A 10,069-nucleotide genomic window follows, 5' to 3' on the forward strand; every position below is an offset into this window, starting at 1 on the left:
AGTTAAGTATCTTCCATAAATGGTAGATACTTGCTCCAGGTTCATTTCAAAATATGCCGCATGACTGCTTTTTCCAATAGACATCGGATGGAGAAACTTTCTTCTGGAAAGAGATCCCAAATATCAAAAGAAATAAGGTTACGTGGATGGAAACTTCATTAGGGTATGCTCACATAGCAACTAAGTGCAATTTCTTGAAGACGAGTATGCTCACATAGCAACTAAAAACATGCATCATTAGCTAACAGATAAATTAGTCGCTCAATCGTGCATAGACTTGGCATAAATTTCATCTAAGGCTTCAGGAATTAAGTCTTATAACTACTAACTCACATCCTTAATTCCACTCAAGACACAATAAATCATGGGGTCTTCGTGTTTTCTCACTACTAGTCAGCTTGCAAGACTTTTTCCTTTCTAGATTATTTTATCCAAATTCGGCAAACAACTAACTGCTCACAAAATCAGCTATCATTTCTTTTCAACCTCCATTTAAACTTTACAATGCCAACAAATTATAATGAACATAATTTTTAGCATTAATAAAATTCTAACTGTATCAGTATAGTCACGTCATATAACTCATATTATTGGAGTTTATGATATACAATATGAAAAATAAATTTATTATAACTGGAATCACCATATTTGATTTATAAATATACCATGTAATATATTGAAGAACTCCGAACTAATTCATTATTTTATGTAAACAAATATCGTGTTCAAAAAAAATGTAAACAAATATCTTAAAACCCATCAATGTCTATATAAAATTAATATAAGAATCAACTAAACCCCCAATTAAATAATGAATAATAAATTTTTCATCCAATATTGTTGTAAAGTATCTCGTTCCAAGCATCTGGAACGCCAGAAAGACACCAATGGCTGCAATCCATTCCCTTTGCTCCAATGAGTCCATAAATTGAAGGATGTCCATCTTTCCGTAGTAGAGAAAGGGTTGTGATATCAAGCAGTGTCACTGGTTTCTTAATTGTACTTAGTACCCTCTTCAACACTTCTACTGCTGGTGGTAATCCACCGGGATATGTTGATCCGGTCACCGGTGTCGTCTCTCGAATGCAACTCTTTGCACTTGGTTCATTCCATAGGGTGCCACTGAAATCACTCATCAAATAAAAACATTGTCATGCCACAAGAAATTTTATTTTGTTGCATTTGTAAATTTAGATTTTTTTTTTTGAGATGACATTTGTAAATTTAGATTTGATCCAACTAATCATACTAGAAAAAATAAATTAGTGGTAATTTGTAATTAACTATGAAAACAAAAACGAATTTCATATTTCAATTTTTCTCCTTATGGATTACTATATTTATAAGTTTAGACTAATGGTTTTACTCAAACATAAATTATTTTACTTTCAATTTACTTTTACTATGTTAGATCAAATAATTGATAAAGTGGATGGATTTTAACCGCTTACTTGTAGTGAGATGGGGAAATCCCTTGAAAGAAGACCCTCACTTTTGCAGGATCGACATTGGCATCCACCCACGCGGCCCATGTTGTAAGTGCGATTTCAAAAGCCTTCATCCGATCCATGTCTTTCATAACTTTATCTCCCACTTGTATATAGTCCCATCTGGGAATTCAATTCAACATAAACTCATTTAGCAACAGAAATTGCAATAATTATTAATTCAACTCTCAATGATTTATAACTTGATTATATTTAGATGCCTAATATATATTATTGAAGTTATGAAACTTACGGTTGAGTTGGGCCTCTGCGGTTCCACCAGTGCCATGTGTTAAAGATGAGCATATCAATCCCATTCCACAGTTTGCTTCCTTGTATGGAGTCAAGCTTCAACACTCTGCCTATATCCTCTTTAACAACATCTACTAGATACACACTCCTATCTAGCATTACTTTGACTTTATACTCCTGCAAATTATAAATAAAATATATGGATGAAAATTTTCGCTGAGAGAAAGATGAAATTGTGTATAATGGAACAAAAAATAAATGAAGAATATATACAATCACAAAGTGAAGAATTAATTTTGGCATGAGTGATAAGTGATATCAATAAGGAAAGAATACAGAATATATATTTATTTATTTTTTTGAAATTCAGAATATATATATTTCTGGAGCTTAAGCTTTTGAGTTTGAAAGCTTTAATTTATCATCCTAGTTAGAAAGGGATGAAGAAGGGGGACCCATTAAAAAGGGATGAGAAGCATCTCATGTAGAAACTCTTTCTATATTTTTTTATGTATAAATTTTATGCTTATTTTTCAAAACTATATAATTTTATGAGAGCAATACTTATAAATGAAAAAATTAAGAATTTAATGGTAATGCACCGTTAGTGTAAACATGTTTTACACAGACAGTCAATGATGGACTGCAAAATCAGAAAATAAACTTTAAATTTAATTAAAATAAAAATGAACATAAATACTTTTAAACACGTGACATTCAATTATTGAACATCTGTGTAAAAATATTTTACACTAAAAGTGCACAATCATTAAACTCAAAAATTAAAAGATACGAAGTAACATCTGAATCAATTACTTATTAGTAATCGCTTACGTTTCTATGTAGCATTTTAAATCCACAAAAATAGTGAACAGCCCAACAAATGCATTTTATATCAGCATGTTATCAATTTTTCTATAGGAAATATTCTTCTTTCCCCACTTCAGTTCAGATGTCACACAAAAAATAATGAAGACAAGCATGACAGGATAACCGATGAAAAGGTTGGAGGAAGGAAACGTTAAATCAACGTAAAATCATATTATATAATATGCTAAAAATTATAATTCTTACGGTGAATGTGAATATAGAAACATCTCCAACTCTAGCTTGTGTGTAATTGGAATTGGGCACAGCCGAGTGAAGCAAACATGTTAGAGATTGCCATTGATTTCTGCTTAGTGAATCTCCGACGAACATGATGCTCTTCCCCCTCATCCTCTCCAAAAAATCTCGCCCATTAAATCTGTAAGTCATTAAATATAGGAAAGATAAAATAAGTCAATGGTAATGAATGTGTTCAAGATATCAGTTAAGTATATAAAAATATTTATTACACCACCAGAAAATTAAATACTTATTAAACTATTTTAAATAATTGTTTTATATGAATAATATGAAACAATTGAATACGAAATGTCAATCATCGTCCCCGAATAATAGCTCAAGTGGTAAAAGCTGGGGACATATGAGTTGGGAGGAAGGTTCAGGTTTCGATCCCTAGCGAATGTAATTTAAATTCCAATGTAAAAAAAAATGTAAATCATCATTATAATTTGTTGCTTTTTGTTTTATAGGCATTGTTGCTGACTCCTTCAGTTGAAGTTGACAACTCCAGGTTTCACTTTTCAGTTAAAGTTACAACCTTTTCTTTAAAAGCAAAATTTAGAAAGAAAAGATAAAGGACTCATTTGGAATTAGAGAAATGTTAAAGGTGATAAGAGTAAAATAAACGTCAGTTTCAGAATAAATGATTTATAAAATGGTTTATGAAAATCACCTAAAAGGTAATTAATTACTAACTGGATAAACATAAGGCAAAATTACCACTGTTTATATGACTCAGTAATATTTTAATATGTATTATAGAAAATTGTATGATACATGTTAAAATATTATTCAACTGAAAAATCTTACCACAGTCCCTGTAAAGTACATAAGCCATTCCCAGGTAAACCAGACATAGTAAAATATAAAGATCTAATGATTCTAGTCGAATTAATGTTGGGAGGTTTGTTCAGCTTGTTTTAAGGCACGTTTACCTAAACAGCTGCTAAAGTGCTTTTACGGGTGCACGTGAAAATGCGATGGCCAATCACAGTCAAACATTCGGAACCTCTAATTCTCTGCTTCTTGTTTTTTTCAAATCCCTTTGTTTTACATGCTGGCATGAAGGGATCACAGCAAATTATATAAGATGATCGCCTATAAATGGGCTTGAGCCCTCACGATTATAAAAAAAAAAGGAAAGTTTTAATAAATTAGATAAATTGAATTAATTCAAACCAGCGGGATATTATTTTAGTGATAAGCAAGTTAAACTTCGTAAAAATCAAAACATATGTTTGAATCCTATGTATTGTCGCAATTTCCGTTAAAGAAAAAAAATCATCATAATAATAGCTCAATTGATAAGAGTTTAGAAATATACAGAATGAGTGACAAAGGCCTAGAGTTCGATCCCAAAATGATTCAATATATCTCAAAAATGTATATAAAAAAAACAAACATACTAGAAAACTGACAATCACTAATGAGCAATGTTTTTATCTAAGAATCCAAGAGGCAAGGATAAGGTTATTTTTTACAGAAAAAGATAAACCATTAAAGTGTGTGACAGAAAAAAAAAGAACCAATCAGAGGCAAAGGAAACCATTGTTAGAGAGGAGGTTACCAACGAACCTGAGCAAATCGCAGGCGAGTGGCTGCCACCTATAGTGAGTGTAAATCAGATCAGGGCGTCCATTGGGTATGCACCTGAACTCGCGCTCGATGAACGGACACGTGGCGGGTTGATACAACGGATACGATTCATCCAGCACCCAACTCCCCGTGTACAAATCGCACTGCTCCTCCGCCGTTCCTTTCACTTTCGCCGCCGCACCCACCACCGCAACACCAACGATGAAAAACAACACCCAACAAGACAAACTCCACCCAACACACTTACCCATTTTTCTCTCTCTCTCTCTCTCTCTCCAATAATGTTGCAAGGTAGTAGAAGAGAAAGAGAAAGAGTTACTATTTGGGATGAAGAAATAACTAGGGAGGTGGAGATTCTCTATGTCCCTCCCTCTCTCTGTTCTTGTGATTCTTCACATTTGAACGCTCTCACGGCATTTATAGAAGTGTTGGTGCGTGTGTTTTATGGATACTGCCTGGGACACTCTTTCAAGAGAGAGAGAGATTTCCATAGAAAAGAAAAAAACAAAGAGATGAGAGTTATTTTTAGAGATTAAGGATACACATTACACCGACATTTATCCCGGCGAGATTAGATTGCATAGCATCAAGCGTTATATTCCATTTCTTCCTTTTTTATAAATATCAAATTACAATTTCACGCTATTTTAGTGCAATAAATATTTAAATTTGTTCTTAATAAATACTCCCTCCGTTCCTAATTTTTTGTTGTTTTAACTTTTGGCATAAATTCCAAAACTTTTGTTGTTTTACAAATCCAATGCATTTTTTCTCAATTTATTCCATATACACCCTCATTTAATACTATACCTCTCACCTACCACCTCTTTTTTTACCAATCAAAATCATAACAAATTTCTTAACCAATAACTATAATTCTCTCTCTTCACTATAAGAGAACATTAAATAGGGGTGCTTATGTCAACAAATATATCAATGATTGCACTCTTAAACAATGTGCATAACCTTAAACAACAAAAGATCAGGAACGGAGGGAGTACTATCAAATTTCCAAAATTGTTCTAAACCCAATTTTTTTTTCTTAATTTTCGATGTACCAAAAAAAACCACTTTTTCTAATTTGTGTGTATCATTAATGCTTTTATTACTAGAAAGAGAACGAAAATTTAATTAAATAAGAATATTATTATAAAAAATAATAATATTTCATCACAAATTTTATGTTAGTTTTTTTATAGAAAGAATTAAGGTGCATCTCCAATTTAATTTTTATAATAAGAAATGGGGAGTATATATTTTTTTTTAATTTTAGCTAAAATAAAACTAGTTTTTATGTAGCGAAAATCAATTGAATAATATATGTAACAAGAGTTAGAGTGAAAAGTGACAATGCATCGACCATTTCCACTTTGCTTTTATGTAGTTTTTTCTTTGGCAGATGTGGTAACCACTGAGATGGAGATAGAGATTTGGAAATTTTATTAACGATACCATCTTTCAATTTCCGCCACCAATTTACCCTGAAAGGAATTACTGAATCTTATGGATTTGCCGTGATGGGCTAATTTCATTGTCAGTAGATAAGGGAATAACAATAAAATCACGGTGGTTGATACAAGATCATAAAGAGCTCGGATTGCATTTAATATGTACCAGAAATAAAATGCAGGCCAATCAGGGAGAGGGTTTTATAGGGACTACATTAATTAGATCAGATAATGCATGTTACCATGTAGTCCACTACAAAAAAATATTAATTAAAGGATTTTGTTATTGCGATTATGATGGATAAAAATATTGCTATATAATGTTTTTATTGAAGAAGTTACTTTTTTTTTCAAAATAAACTGAGAAATTACTAGTGAGACAAGGTTCGTAGGAACATCTTCAATCCAAACAGAATTAGGGAAAGAGTTAAAGTTTTTAGTCAAATACTAGTATGATTTCGCACCATGCACAGATGGAATATGAGTAATTTGTCGGCATACATCACAATTTTTCATATTTCTTCTTTTTTTTCTTTTTTAAAATACATATATTACCTATTAAAGGTTTTTTTTCTAATCCTCGGTACATTCTTATTTTTTTTTTTAATTTGTTATATTTTGAAACAATATATCAAAACCATTTTAATCATCCTGATGTATATACGAAAACATAAAATACAAAATTTTTGAGTTAAATTCCAAATCAATCCTTTAAAACTATTTGATATCAAATTCCTTTTAATTTTGTAATATAAAAATAACTGTAATCATTAAAAAAAACCTTTATCATGTACCAAAAAAAAAAACCTTTATCAGCATACATATTTTAATGTTAGAAAAATCACAATTGACTTTTATTGTAAGACCCAAGTTTTTAAACTTATGCTAAGTGAATAAACTTCTTATTCACGATTAGGGTTGATGTAATGTGAAAGGAAACCTGAACTAGAGTTTACTAAATGAAATAAATTTATGAAGGAGAAAGTTTAGGAAAAGTTTAAGGATTGCATCATGATCGATAAAAGTTATAGCACGATCGTTATACGCTTAAACCTAGGTCAGAAACCCTAGTAAATAGCTAGTTTTCACTTAAGGTCACGATGGAAGCTAATTCCAAAAATCTTCAGAGAAATGTTAGAACTTCTCTTATTCCATATATAACAAGCGTTTCGAGGCGAAACCTTAGGATCTACGAACGTCCGATTCCAATCATCGGAAGTTTGCCGAAACTAAAACCCTGGTAGTTCAAAACCCTAAAATCAACCGACAATGTAGACTTTTTCTATTCGGAGCTTCAAATGAAGATTCCACACGCGTTCACCCATTTCTCTTGATGATTTCAATCTTTCTTTAGAAGGAAATTTTCTATTCCGACATTCGATGCAAAAAGCAACTTATCAGGTAAAATAGTTTTACACCGACTTTGCATTAGTCATCAAAAATACAAGGAAACCTCTTTTTAGTTTTGGAATTCTTTCGCCAAAACCTATCTTAGAATTCACGGAGAATGACGCCGGAAAAATCAGATTCGCGAAACTTTCATTTTACCGCGTTTTACCAACCTCTATATATAGCAAGAAAAGGAGAAAAAATGGCAAAACTTCACCATTTTCTCTCCCAAACCCGCGAGCTCCATTGAAGAGGAAGGAAGAAGAGCTTTTGTTCATTTCTTGCTTGATCGTCGATTCGACAGTTGCTACTTCAAGGTATCGAGGTATAGTCGCTAATCCTTACCTCTGATCATCTTTTCCATAGCTTTTCTCTAGGTATTTTTGTGCTCATAGTTTTGAGGTTTTTTGCAAAACTATCCTGAATACTTCATTTTTGATTCTAAACATCTTCCCTACGTTCTCCTGAGTATGTTTAGCTAATAATACTCCGCCGATTCTCGAAAAACTACCGTCGAGTTTCAATTCTGGTGAAAATACCCATTTTGGGGCAAAGCTTCGTCCTTTGGGCTGAAAAATATCGCCTTAGCTTAGTGCTAGTGGGATTAGTGGTCATAAACGTCGTTGGGGACGTCCCCATCCAATTTGTTTTTCGAAATTTCAGTTTTGAATTTCTGAGCTAAAAATCATGACCAAAATACCCCTGCGACAGTTTTTGATCCGATAATTTTTCCGAGTTTAGAATACCCTTAGTTACGGCTAATGATAGCATAGGAACCAAGTTTGATCGAAGAAAAATCGAACCCTACAATTACCAAAAGTGGCCGAGCACTCTAAGGGGGAGGGAGGAAAATTCCCTTTTTCGAAAACTTGTCCTTTCGCGCTAGATTATCGTACCTCGGAGTATGTATTGCTTCGGGTAACCTTAGTGAGCATTGATAGCTTAGTTTCCGATAGATTTTGATAGAAATTCTGTGGGTTTACTCTAAAGGTGCTTTTGAGGATTTCCCTGAGGAGCAAGGCATCGATTGTGAAGGAACTCTCGAAGATCACCCTGGAGAATCTGCAGGTGAGGGCTTCTCACTGAATCTCTAGTTAATGCTTAGGGTCGATGCTTTCGACATTGATTTACTGTATATGCACTTGTTTGTGTTTGATTGGAAAAATGTTTTCTGAGGCTTCGGCTGACAATGTAGATGATTCATCTACTACTATGTTTTTGAGATTGACTTACATGCTATGTGCTATGTGGGTAATCTAGGATGTGTGATGCATGCTTTATATGCTAAGTGCTAAGTGATTTTTCTAGAATGTGCTAATAAATGACATGTATGTTGGCTGTGTTGATTTAACTATGTCTTGCACTCATATCTGTGATTCTGAGGAGTGAGAATAGTGGGCAGGTCATGTCGATTTTATTTTGAGAGTTTTGAGAAAGTTTGATAGGACGAATGAGATTCGGGCCTTGTTATGGTGTTTTATGGATCGAGACATTCTCTGGAGTCATTTGGGGATTAGGAGATCCCGAGAACTTATTGGATTCGCGATAAGATTAAAAGGATATTATTTTGCAAAGAAAACTCATAAGACATTAAACAACCTCTACATCTTCAAATAATGATAATAAATTCGAAAGGAAGCTTAGGATGAAGATCTTAGTTTTGGAAAACGAGAAGTCTCGTCGGATCCAAGGGTTGAGAAAGTTGAGAAGTTGAGTATGTTGATACTCTTGTGTTGTGGGAGCAGTTGTGTTGTTGGGCTATCCGGGGGATAAGTCCGGGAAATTGATAGTTTTCGAGTATGTTGATACTCTTGTGCTGTGGGAGCAGTTGTGTTGTTGGGCTATCCGGGGGATAAGTCCGGGAAATTGATAGTTTCCGAGTATGTGATACTCTTTGCTCGTTGAGCAGTGCGACCATCGGATGGAGATGAGTCGGGTGATTTGGAGATCATCATGAGTTATGTGTTGTTGTAGAGATGTGTCTTTTGTCGCAGAATCGACTGTTACCTTAGGGTAAGCTTTTAGAGACATTAATTTAGCTAGAACACGTGGCGACGTGTCGAGTGAGGTAGGAGACGTTGTTTGACTAATCATCCTGCATTCATGCAACATTAATGAGGTATTAACACGAGACGTACTTCGGACCTCGTCGGATTCCAAAATGGTCATAAGACCCGGATTTCCGTGTAAGAGCGTTTGTAGACGACTCTTGTAGCAGACCGAAATGGCAGACCTACGGGTTACGGCTGATCTGACTACCGTTGTTGTTGGAGTAAGAGGCACGCGGGCCGAAATGGTCCCACCGTGGCTGGTGTTAGGGCTGATCCGTTTGATGTCCATCCATTCTGGAATGCATTTGGTTAACTGGGTTAACCGTCATATCATTTCATGCAACATGCATACTGACTTAGTTGCTGAGTGTGATTGCTACTTGTTAATCCTATTTGGAACATGTTAAGTGTTATTATTGTCGTTTATGTTATTGTGGAATATGCAACCCTAGGATGTTATCCCTAGCTATAAGCCTAAGTGGTTATTCTTATCTGTACCTATTGGGTTTATTACTTACATAATTCTTTGGAGTTGACCCTCGCGTCTTCTGTGTGTGTTTTGGCGGACAACGCCTTTTGTCAGATGTCCATTGCGGACTGGTTCACAATGGTCCACCCTTCGGGGGGGATTAGATACGAGATGATTGACCAGGACGACCCCGGTTCGTGGGTGGTTGACCCCGCTAGCCATCGAGCGACGTACTCGGGGCGGATTATGGAGGACCATGTAGATAGGGTA

General features: G+C 34.4%; 1 protein-coding gene across 1 annotated transcript; it reads right to left on the reverse strand.

Moving 5' to 3' along the window:
• Window positions 1-605: 605 nt before the first annotated feature.
• LOC130743045 (protein trichome birefringence-like 41) lies at window positions 606-4,977 on the reverse strand. Its single transcript, XM_057595151.1, has 5 exons — window positions 4,422-4,977; window positions 2,814-2,985; window positions 1,741-1,916; window positions 1,452-1,610; window positions 606-1,122 (listed from the first exon to the last, which is right to left on the reverse strand). The coding sequence occupies exons 1-5, from the start codon at window positions 4,691-4,693 to the stop codon at window positions 828-830; spliced, it is 1,074 nt and encodes a 357-aa protein (XP_057451134.1). The 5' UTR covers window positions 4,694-4,977; the 3' UTR covers window positions 606-827.
• Between the last annotated feature and the right edge of the window lie 5,092 nt (window positions 4,978-10,069).

Source organism: Lotus japonicus, chromosome 3, assembly GCF_012489685.1.
Source record: "Lotus japonicus ecotype B-129 chromosome 3, LjGifu_v1.2".
Classification (NCBI taxonomy): domain Eukaryota; kingdom Viridiplantae; phylum Streptophyta; class Magnoliopsida; order Fabales; family Fabaceae; genus Lotus; species Lotus japonicus.

Coding starts and splice junctions, on each gene's coding strand:
- LOC130743045 (XM_057595151.1), bottom strand. CDS start 4,693: ATGGGTAAGTGTGTTGGGTGGAGTTTGTCTTGTTGGGTGTTGTTTTTC. Junction 2,986..4,421: donor CTCGCCTGCGATTTGCTCAG/GTTCGTTGGTAA, acceptor AATGACTTACAG/ATTTAATGGGCGAGATTTTT. Junction 1,917..2,813: donor TTTCTATATTCACATTCACC/GTAAGAATTATA, acceptor TATAATTTGCAG/GAGTATAAAGTCAAAGTAAT.